General features: G+C 36.4%; 2 protein-coding genes across 3 annotated transcripts; one reads left to right on the plus strand and one right to left on the minus strand.

The window, feature by feature from the left end:
• LOC107633030 (ribulose-phosphate 3-epimerase, chloroplastic) lies at window positions 3,292-7,278 on the plus strand. Its single transcript, XM_016336667.2, has 9 exons — window positions 3,292-3,650; window positions 4,232-4,346; window positions 4,586-4,726; window positions 4,808-4,921; window positions 5,686-5,764; window positions 6,121-6,233; window positions 6,349-6,405; window positions 6,669-6,738; window positions 6,837-7,278. The coding sequence occupies exons 1-9, from the start codon at window positions 3,547-3,549 to the stop codon at window positions 6,884-6,886; spliced, it is 843 nt and encodes a 280-aa protein (XP_016192153.1). The 5' UTR covers window positions 3,292-3,546; the 3' UTR covers window positions 6,887-7,278.
• On the minus strand, window positions 7,282-10,475 carry LOC107633013 (NEP1-interacting protein-like 2). Of its 2 annotated transcripts, none has more exons than XM_016336660.2 (6): window positions 10,289-10,475; window positions 9,942-10,172; window positions 9,173-9,351; window positions 8,876-8,959; window positions 7,824-7,988; window positions 7,282-7,695 (listed from the first exon to the last, which is right to left on the minus strand). In XM_016336660.2, the coding sequence occupies exons 2-6, from the start codon at window positions 10,018-10,020 to the stop codon at window positions 7,573-7,575; spliced, it is 630 nt and encodes a 209-aa protein (XP_016192146.1). In that variant the 5' UTR covers window positions 10,021-10,172; window positions 10,289-10,475; the 3' UTR covers window positions 7,282-7,572. The 2 variants fall into 2 exon arrangements, with proteins under 2 accessions (XP_016192146.1, XP_016192142.1); XM_016336656.2 differs by having other exon boundaries at window positions 9,942-10,177.

Genomic DNA, 10,857 nt, shown 5'->3' on the forward strand with positions numbered 1-10,857 from the left:
AAACTATTGGATTGGAGATATTTGCAAGCCAGACCACTTGGCTTAGGGTACTGGGAAGTTATCTCCTAGACAAAGATGTCCTGTTTGGGTTTGATGCTTTCTTCCGAACCTATGGACTACATATCAAATCTACTGGCCTAAGTTACAAAGGGCAGTTCTTTCCTTTTACAGGGATATAAAGCATCCTTGAAATCCAAGAAGCTCCAAAAGAGTATAAGGAGGTCCAGCAACAACTCCTTAGTTCCTGTTGTGATAGTCATGATCAATTCAACCATCCTGCACCTTTGTGGAAGAATATAAAATTTTATGTCTGTCTCCCTTTTAAAAAAAATAAGGACATCAACCCAACAAAGGCCACACACTCAGGGATGAATCCTGAAGATCTCAAGTTGGCAAGAGCTGAATGTGCAGCCCTTCTTGTTCAAGGACTCATTGAACTAACCAATTCTAACTAGGCATGTCAAACCTTATAAGTTGAAAAAAGGGCCGAGCAAAATAGAAGAAAAAAGAGGCTTGTCATTGATTATAAGTCATTTAATGTCTTTTTGCAAGATGATAAGTTTTCTCTACCAAGGATCTCAGTTATTACACAGAGGTTAAGTGGAGAAAAAATATTCAGCAAGTTTAATCTAAAGGCTGACTTTTAGCAAATTGGGCTCCATCCTAAAGATAGATACAAAATAGCATTTTGCATCCCTGAAGTCCAATATCAATGGACAGTAATGCCATTTAGACTCAAAGTAGCCCCATCTCTTTTCTAAAAGGCCATGACCAAAATCTTTGAGTCCATACTACACTCTACACTTATTTACATTGATGATATCTTATTGTTCTCAAAGGATAATGAAGCCCATAAGGCACTCTTGGCCCAATTCACTCAAATTATCAAAAAACAGGGAATCATGCTATCATCAAAGAAGAGCTCTCTTGCTAAAACAAAAATTGAGTTCCTCGGGATGGTCTTCGAAGATGGATTCTTTCAACCAGGAGATCATATTGCCAAAGAATTAATCCACTTCCCTGATGAAAACATGATGGTCAAACAAGTCCAATAATTCTTGAAAATTGTAAACTACATCAGAGACTTTATCCTAGATGTGACCAGACACACCAGCCAGCTATCAAAACTCCTGAAAAAGAAGCCCCACCATGAGGACTTGAGCAAACCACAGCTGTCAAAACCCTGAAGAAGATAGCACAAGACCCCCCTCCTTTAAAGATTCCCAACACGGGAAAAAGAATATTGCAGACAGATGCTAGTGATGAATTTTGGGGAGCTGTGCTACTTGAAGAAATTGATGGGACAAGACACTACTGTGCACATGCTAGTGAACAATTCAAAGAATCTTAAAGACATTACCATGCCATTTACAAAGAGATTCTTGCCGTTAAACGAGGGATAGAAAAATTCAATTTTCACCTCAGTTCTTATCATTTCACTGTGGAAATGGATAACATGTCTTTTCCATTAATGCTGCAAATCAAGAAAAATATCCTGCCAGACTCACAACTCTTGCGGTGAAAAGACTGATTCTCTCGCTATAAATTTGAAGTGAGACACATAAAGGGACATTAAAACACACTTGCTGATTTTCTATCCAGACCTACCAAAAAACCAATCCCAAAACCAATCCATTACATTTGTACTATGAGTACGCACAATCCTTCATACACCATTCCTTTCCTGATTGTTCGCTCCACAGAAGCCCATACAGAAGAAAGATTGGTCCTTTTCCTCTCAAAGCAAGACCCCAGACAAAATTTCAAATAGATTGTCTAGCCAGACAAACCTTGTTCTACTGGCTACATCAGCTCCTTATCATAACCCAAATCCATCCGAACCCAAAATACTTCAACATGAATATCTCTTTTTGCACTATACCAATAATCCAAGGACCTATACCAGAGGAAATGATGTGGTATATTTGGGTTCTGTCTTTCATATATACATGTGCCATCATAGTGCCAATCTTCCCTGTATACCATATCCTGTGTAATCGCACTCAAGCACAATCCCATATAGTCAGGTTATTTTCTATGTATGCCCCACTTGATGCATGGAGAGGAATGTTATATAACATGCTTGACCGGTACCAACTGTGGGATAAATCTTCTCAAGCAAAACGAAAATTCTATTGTTTTGTCACCTTACAGAGGAATTATTTTACTGGAGGAGACCCACACACCATGAACATGGTCGATATTGTTGGATACTCTACCATATGGCTCACGGATGAAAAGACAGTCCTAAATGCCTTGGCCAAATACCTCTGTCAACTTTGGCAACCTAAACTATATGGAGAAAGAGATGCAGTTGAAGGATTCCCATTTCAAACAGATGTTCCGCCAATAACTCTCCAAGAGTTCCAATCCAGATTCATAACTTCAGGAATAATTAATCAATTTGGACAATACTCTTTATATGCTTCAAGAGACCAGCCTAGTACGTCTAGACATATTCCAAACAGAAATTCTGAGGAAGATCTGAATTCTAAAGATCTAAGTGGAAGAATATATGCCTTACCACCAAACCCAATCATATAACCCATATAACCCATATAACCCATATCTGAAAGATGCCCAAGATCCTAATGAAGGAAACATGGAAGACCTGTTTACTTATCTACAAGACCCGGATATGGATCTTAGAGCAGTCAATTTGGCCTCTAATGAGACATCATCCTTCTCAGATGGTGATGGGACCCTTCTAGAAGACTATTTCAAGCTGTCCCTTTATTAAAACAATGTTCCCAGTATGTATAATTATTGAGTGCACTAAAATAAAGTGACCTCTGTCACCTATCTAAGAAAAACCAGAAAGAGATAAGGTTTATCCTTATCCTCCAACTGGCATTGTATGATAAGTTTGTTTAGATTCTGTAAGATATTGTTGCTATATAGAGACCTCTATAAAAGGAGGAGCTCACCCCAGTTGTAATTAGATTTCAATGAATATTGTAATATATCCACTCTTTTTATCTTATAAAATGTTCTAAATTTTTCTTCTTTCTCTAAGAGCTTAGCTAGTGTTATTTCCTTCTTCCTCATCCAGTACCATAAAGTATGCTCTGAGGATCCTGCTCATCAGAAAATGGCATGGATAGGATTCACGGAAAATTCTTATAGTGGAAAAAAGACTCCATATTATAATACCAAATTTTGCTTGAACCCTTCAATCTCACTCGATAAAATGGTTAATAAGAGTGATTGGGATAAGCATCCAAGGTATTATAGCATTGTCTTCCTTGAAAAAAGTCAATTAAAATAAAATAAACGACGGGTAGGCATGAAAAACCTAAAATGCCCCTTGTGTGTATGCTGCTTGTCTCTGTCCTCTCTTCCCTTCGTTTTGAGGTCAGCAACGACGCGATGGTATGTGAGGAGCAGAGCGCCAACCATTTCCGATAAGCAAATCCCCACCAACACACCACGTGTCATCCACACGATTTTCCCACTATATATATTCTTTTATTTTTTGGGGATATTTTTCATACCATACTTCACACACCAGAGACTGAAACATCCCAAGAGGTTCAAACTTCGAAGATGGCTGCTACCTCCTTGTGTTCATCAACCCTCCAATCCCAAATCAATGGAATCAATCTTTCTAAAACCTCTCTTTCCCAACCACCTTCCCTCACTTTCTCTAGGTATATTCCTTCCTTTTTGTTCGCTTTTAAGCAAGATAAAGTCACGAGTTTTTTTTTTTTATTTTATTATTTTCACTGAATTCTGTGTTCATTGGAAGCAAATCTATTGAAATCTGAAAATTTTTGTATGAATTTTTCTGTGGAAATCTGAAAGTCTTTATTATGATTGAAATCAGTTCAATTCTGTAACACCTTTAGGGTGTCTATCGTGATACCTTGAGAATGTTACCATCATGCAAGTGTTGTCACATTCTTATGCTGGTTTTTGTTAGATCTTATATGTAATCAACTGTAGGCATTTGAAAGGGGAGCAAGAACTAACAACCTTTTATGCTGTTTTAGAAGTCAGATAATTGATGATTCTGTTAATTTGCAACCTTGCTATTAGATTTGACACTGGCCTATTGCCAATGCATGAGGTTTGATAGTCTTATTCACAATAACAGGATAAAGAAATTGCTACCTTCTGATGAAACTATTTCCCCTAAAGTCAATATATTTATGCAGTGTGTAGTGCTTCTTGAAGGGATAATGTGCTCTGCTTTAATCCTGATTTGTTAATTGCTGTCTTGTGAGTTCAGGAGGAGATTTTCAACCATAGTGAAGGCTTCGTCTCGTGTGGACAAGTTTTCAAAGAGTGACATCATTGTTTCTCCGTCAATTCTTTCTGCCAACTTTTCGAAATTGGGAGAGCAGGTTCTATAATATGCGTTATATTCTGTATTCAATATCCAATATTTTGGTTTGGCTACTAAACAAGAAGATTATCAGTCAAAAGACAACAGTTTTTGACAATGTTTAATATATTAATCATAATCCATTTACCAAGTTTGCGAATATTAGTAGCTATGTCTTTTAGTTAGCAAATCACTCTTACCATGTTTCCTGATTTTCAGCAGTTATGATTCTTGAAGTTTGTTCCTTAACATGTCTAGGTGAAAGCAGTGGAGTTAGCTGGTTGTGATTGGATTCATGTTGATGTAATGGATGGTCGTTTTGTTCCAAACATTACAATTGGACCTCTTGTGGTTGATGCATTACGCCCAGTGACTGATCTTCCTCTGGATGTGCACCTGGTACTCATCGTTATACATATTTTGCATTTAGATGACTTAATGTTGTATGTACTTTTTCTGACTATTGTTAAAGCACTGCAGATGATTGTAGAACCTGAACAGCGGGTGCCAGATTTTATCAAGGCAGGAGCTGACATAGTCAGTATCCACTGTGAGCAATCTTCCACCATTCATTTGCATCGGACAGTTAATCAAGTAAGGTTTCCTCTTGATCTGTATACTTCTTAACTAATATTGTTTCAACTGAAAGTTGATACAAAGGGGATTAACTTGATTAGAACTTAACCAATATGATTAACCTGTAGAGATAATGCCATGTCTACTTACATTAGTACGTATATTTCTGTTCTATTATATGGATGGAAAGAGTTCACAAAAGCCTCAAGGAAATTTGTGAAGGAGGATTAAACCTTAGAATGAGCTCAGCATTTCCTAAAACGAAAGTGGAGGAAATCCTAAAACTCAGCATTTCCTAAAATGTTTTAATATTTCAATGAACACCCAATGGTAAAATTACTTTACAACATCTCTCTTTTTTATCCATTTATTTGTTGGTGTGGGTAAGTAATCAACTATTATTTAGGTTATGGTAAAATGCAGTAGAAGCCATTGGTCTCTTTTTGTATATGGCCAGACTTATATGAAGCTATCTACTTATTTCTGATGAGGTATGCTTAGCCTCTTAATATCAATTAAGTATCTAAATTAATTTTCGAGTTAAGCCACCTTGTTTTTTCTCAGGAGTTTTCCTTTTCCAGAAGCTATATATGCTCTGTAGCATGAAATTTGAGGCCTCACTGTTGAGTTTATGATTTTGAAGAGTATTGGTTTCTTGGTTTCAGGCTATGAACAACATATATGAGATGAGAAAAAATGTTTTTAAGACAGAACTAGAAAGTTTTCCACTCCCCTCTTAGCTTTTCAGTTCAAATATATATGATTACACTCTTTTGATATAGGTGAAAAGCCTGGGAGCTAAAGCTGGAGTTGTCCTAAACCCTGCTACCCCACTAAGTGCAATAGAATATGTTCTCGATGGTGAGCACTTGATTCCCCATGTTTCCCCCCTATATTTTAGCTATATAATAAGAACATTAATAATGATTAGTTCTCAGTATGCTATATGTGGCTTATTAAAGCCTAGCCACTGGCCCATACCAACCTTCATAATAGGCTTGGTATAGAACAAAATGTTGCTGAAGCTTATCAGTAAATTGGAGTTCTAATTGAAGTGAGCATATCATTCTGCTATATGTGTACTTGTGTAGTTCTCTTGGCCAAAAGGGTACATTTTGAGCAGTTCTGTAGATATAACAGGAAACTCAGTTTATTTACTTATTAATTTTAACTATTCATGAAAAATACATGGACATTTTGTTTCCTAATTAAGGAAGTAATAAAGAGCAAAAAAAACTTCTTTCACAACATATTGAATTTCTGCATTCCGAGTTTTATCGAGAGCCAAGTAAAGAAAATTGCTGATTTGAGAAGATTGTGTGTGGAGAAGGTACATGATGCAATCATTTCATCGTGTGTTTGTGTATTATTTTGTTCTTTCCTTTCAACTTTCTGTGTCTTACATAAACTCTAAATGCATTTTTTCTACCTCTCGTTCTTACCAGGGTGTAAATCCATGGATTGAAGTGGATGGTGGTGTTGGTCCTGCAAATGCTTACAAGGTGCCTTATAAATAATATCTTCCATCCATCTATAATTTAGACTGATCTGTAACAAGTCTTGTTTATGGTGAATTGGGGAATTATTGCTTATTTCAAGTGTATTTAGTCATGCAAATCGCAACATTTCCATAGTGTATTTTACTATAAAGAAATGAGGGAAGCGCATACTTGTTTATTCATCAAATTCAGATGCTCTACAGGGTATAGAAACCAGAGATCCTTTTAAATTGCAAGATCCAATTGAGTTTAATCTTGCTTGGCAGGTGATTGAAGCTGGAGCTAATGCTCTCGTTGCTGGTTCTGCTGTGTTTGGAGCTAAAGATTATGCTGAAGGTAAACAATTATTAATTTCTGATATATGGTTTGGCATATGTTGCTATGCTTGGAAAATGTGATTTTTGAATACTTTGCTTGATTGCAATCCCTTGCAGCTATAAGAGGTATCAAAGCCAGCAAAAGACCTGAACCAGTTGCTGTGTGAAGTGCTTCCATGGTGTCCTATTCATTTTATGCATCAATGCTGCTAGCTGTTTGCCCTGTATAGATGTCTTCAATTAAGTTTTGCCTTCGGTGGTTGAAGATCAAAATTTACTGCCAGCATAAGAAATAATCAAGTAAAATAGTGGCGGGGATTGTTTGGGAGCTAGTTTCATTGTGAAAAATCATTGTATAATAATAATGTTACACACTTATACTCAGTGATTCAAATTACTGCTTGTATTTGACAGATACATATTCAACACAAGACTTATGGTCTGAGTGAAAAGATCTCGACCTTATTACCACAGATTGGTTTTTCTGAGTTTGTAGTTTTGTACTTTTCAGACAATGTTCATGATTATTTAATGTGGAACTTCTCCACATCCATGTTTAGTCTAGGTTCCAATATTTTGTTATTTACATTAAACTATATATTGAATTGCATTACACAATGATACATACAAACTGAGAGAGGGCAACTGTACAATAGCCCCTTTTCAAATAACAAAAACGGATTTGTATCTTCTCTGAATATGTTCACATGTCTATCATTTGATGGTGTATCATTTTAACCTCGTTTTTCTAGAGCAATTGAATCAATGATAGAAATGAGCATATAAACAAGGTTATGTTCTGTTCAAATTCTCAAAAGATTTAACCCCTAAACGGCCAAGGAACAAAGTATGACTACACGGTTCGTCTGCAAACAGGACAAGAGTGATTCTTGACTAGCCATCTGTCCACACATGTCAAGTGAAATGTATGACGACAACGTGGTAAGCTTCTTGCAGTTTCTCCTACAACAATGTCCTGTAAATTTCACCTCTCATTGTTAGGGTCACTACACTACCAACATCAAATGCTTCTTTGTGGCTATACAAGAATTCATGAAGAAAAGGGATCAGGATATTTAAACATTGGCTCAGAAAGAACATCACCTGTAAACATATTGCACAGCAGGTATCCTCTGCCTTCATGTCCTTCAAGATGACATGTTGTGGTAACTTGTTCAATGAATCCTTTGTCATTCCTCTTGATGCTACTACATTATTAACATCGTGAATCTCATCGTAGCCTCTATTACCATGGGCAACCTGTTCAAACTATAGAAAATAACCATACATTAGAAACTAGCTATGCTCATACTCATACAGACTACTAATCAATGAAAGTTTGTAAGCAGTAAACATGTGGAAGTAGTATAGCATACAGAATCAACACACAGAATTTTGAAAGTTTATTGTACTCGTGCGTAAGTAAATAAAAATATAAAATGATCAATATGAGTTCTACAGAATAATCAAGATAAAAAACTACTGGTAGCATGGGAGACCAAGGATTGGTCTTGATGTCCAACATTTTCATATTTTACTTCTAAAGTCTTAACTTCAATTGGGAATCATATGATTGGCCGAATCAACTATGTTCAACTAAGGAACAATCATCCAATGATAACTATTATATTTGGATTGGAATGAACAAACTGAATATTCCAGGAACAGTTGTTGAATGTGAAATTTCTAGTCCAAAGTCTCCTACCACTTCTAAATTCTCTTATGTCAGATAAATGAAAACAAAATCCTTGTATGGATAATTTGATTAACCAGGGTACCAGACCATGTTTGATTATACCTCTTACAAATGTTTCCAATTGTGGAAACAAGCTTATGGGATGTCAAATTGTTTTGTTTGTCATACTATATGTTGTAACTGTCTGGATAAATAATCAAATATATCTTCACGTTCCATAAATTCAGATTTGCATTGTTACTTTCTTACTAATTACATGGTGAAACTTTCTCTGTTTTGTTAATTTTGGATTCGTATATGATATGTGACGTGCTATTAGTTCAAAATGTGAAAAACCAATTGAAGGTAGTGCGCATTCACATTAAAATAGCTAAGAGTCATCACTTTTAGAAGGCATGAGGAGATGGACACAGATAACAGACAACGGGGAAGGAAGAGGAAACAGAAACAAAAAAATTACCTGCAAATTGTAAGCAGTTAAAATGTCAGGTGAAATTGATTCCTCTATAAGCCTAGCACGAACAAGTTCCTCTATGAAATCTGCCTGCATTTTTTAAGACAAGGAATTAAACAAAGCATACTATTACAAATATCAGATGCTACTTAACAGCCAAGCACAACCAAGTAAAAAGAGCATCTATATCCCATACAAAGACATTTGAAACTAAAAGTTAGCCATGTTTTCCCCCATAGTTTTGCCAAGTTACAAACATATATCACTTCAAACCAAGGAAAATTGAGAGGAATGAGTACCAACCATAGATGACGTGCCCCGTGAGCCAGTTTGCTCCATGCACCAATATGCACGGGAAGCTTCCAAGATTTCCACCGAGAGTATAGCCCCAGCAACAGCGCCCAATGAAGCTCCCCGCAGCAAACCACTGTGAGTTGCCTTAGCAGCTAAAGCACCAGCTATAGCTCCGGTAAGGGCTCCAGCTGCAAGTCAGAAACACAAGACATGACACCAATATAGAAACAAACCTCACACCCAGATGAGAACACTTAAAAAGAGTGGCTACTGCTATAAGGTAAAAACAGTAAAAACCCCTAGACGCTCAAATTCACAAACTTTACCATACAAAAGCATCTACACCAACAATCATCAAACTAATCTGAATTCAGAAATTACACTGCCAATCTGCCATCAATTCATTCATTCATAAAAGCCCCAAAACAAATTGACTTTTGCACACAATTTATTCCTTTCCTATTCGAGTTTCCATAAGACAAAAGAGAGGTTGGGGGAAAAATTCTGATTCTTTTCCAAAATCAAAAGCAAATCCAATTAAAATCTCCTAATTTTTGGTCAAACAAAACCCGGAAAAAGGGTTTAACCTTAACACCCCCCTCCTTCCTTTTTTTTTTCTCTCCCTTTTCCCTCTCTTTTTCTTCTTCTTTCAATTTTATTCAAGCCCCACCATGCAAAAACAAAACTTTTTGAGGCACGTAAACCAGCTTTAATCAATCATTTATCGGCAAATGAAATTAAGAAAAACAACCATGTATACATTGCTGTTGATCATTACCTACGGCAAAACACAGCGTGAGAGCTCCAGAAATGGCGCATAATAAGAATTTGGAGAGGGAGCAAAACACGAGACCCATGAGTTCGAGCGAGCGTGTGTGAGAATCGCCAAAACTAGAAGCTTTTTATTGATGTTAGGCCATAGCAATAGCAGCGAACCCCTCCACCTTCTTCTTCTTCTATATCTGTGACGGAGGGGGATAAGGAAGGAGCCTTGAGTTTGGGGCAAAGGCTGCGCTGTCAGCAACAACAGATTGAGAAAAAGAGGGTTGGTGGGTCATTTCGGATGACAGAAAAGTTTTCAACTTTGCTGACTCGGTACACAAATTTAGGATACAAACCCCTTACCTTCCGTGGGTTTCGAATTGGATAACCTTATTTTCTGTTACAAGGAACACCTCATCTCAGAATAACAAATTCATTTTCCAAAGCCAGGCTTTAATCAAAGACAAAAGTAAAAATGGGATGTGAGCTCGTTGAGAAAGTCAACCCGTTCATACGAAGATGACCAATTTGATTTAGGGTAAATAATTGAGGAATTATTAGATACTCTCAAAAGTCAAAACATCACTTGGACGTATGTATTTACCCCGTTTAGACTTTTTTTTTTGGTAGAACTCTGTTTAGAGTTTAGACTTTAGACCCCTTTAATATTGAAACCTACTATTTTTAAGTTGCTTAGGTTAATTTAAGTGGTGGACTTGTGTCAAATTTAAGTAGCATCTGTTTAGGTGGTGCTATAAAGCTATTCAATAATTAACATTTAATTAGTAGTTATGCATATAAAAGGTTTTGTTTTACTTTATTTTTTAGGTGGTGGAGACTGAAGAGATCATAATTTATTAGTTTTGTTTATTTGACGGTAATTAATTGAATACTGCAATATATGATATTAGATATATAATTATTTTTATGAA

The sequence above is a fragment of the Arachis ipaensis genome, chromosome B01 (assembly GCF_000816755.2).
Source record: "Arachis ipaensis cultivar K30076 chromosome B01, Araip1.1, whole genome shotgun sequence".
NCBI classification, from domain to species: Eukaryota; Viridiplantae; Streptophyta; class Magnoliopsida; order Fabales; family Fabaceae; genus Arachis; species Arachis ipaensis.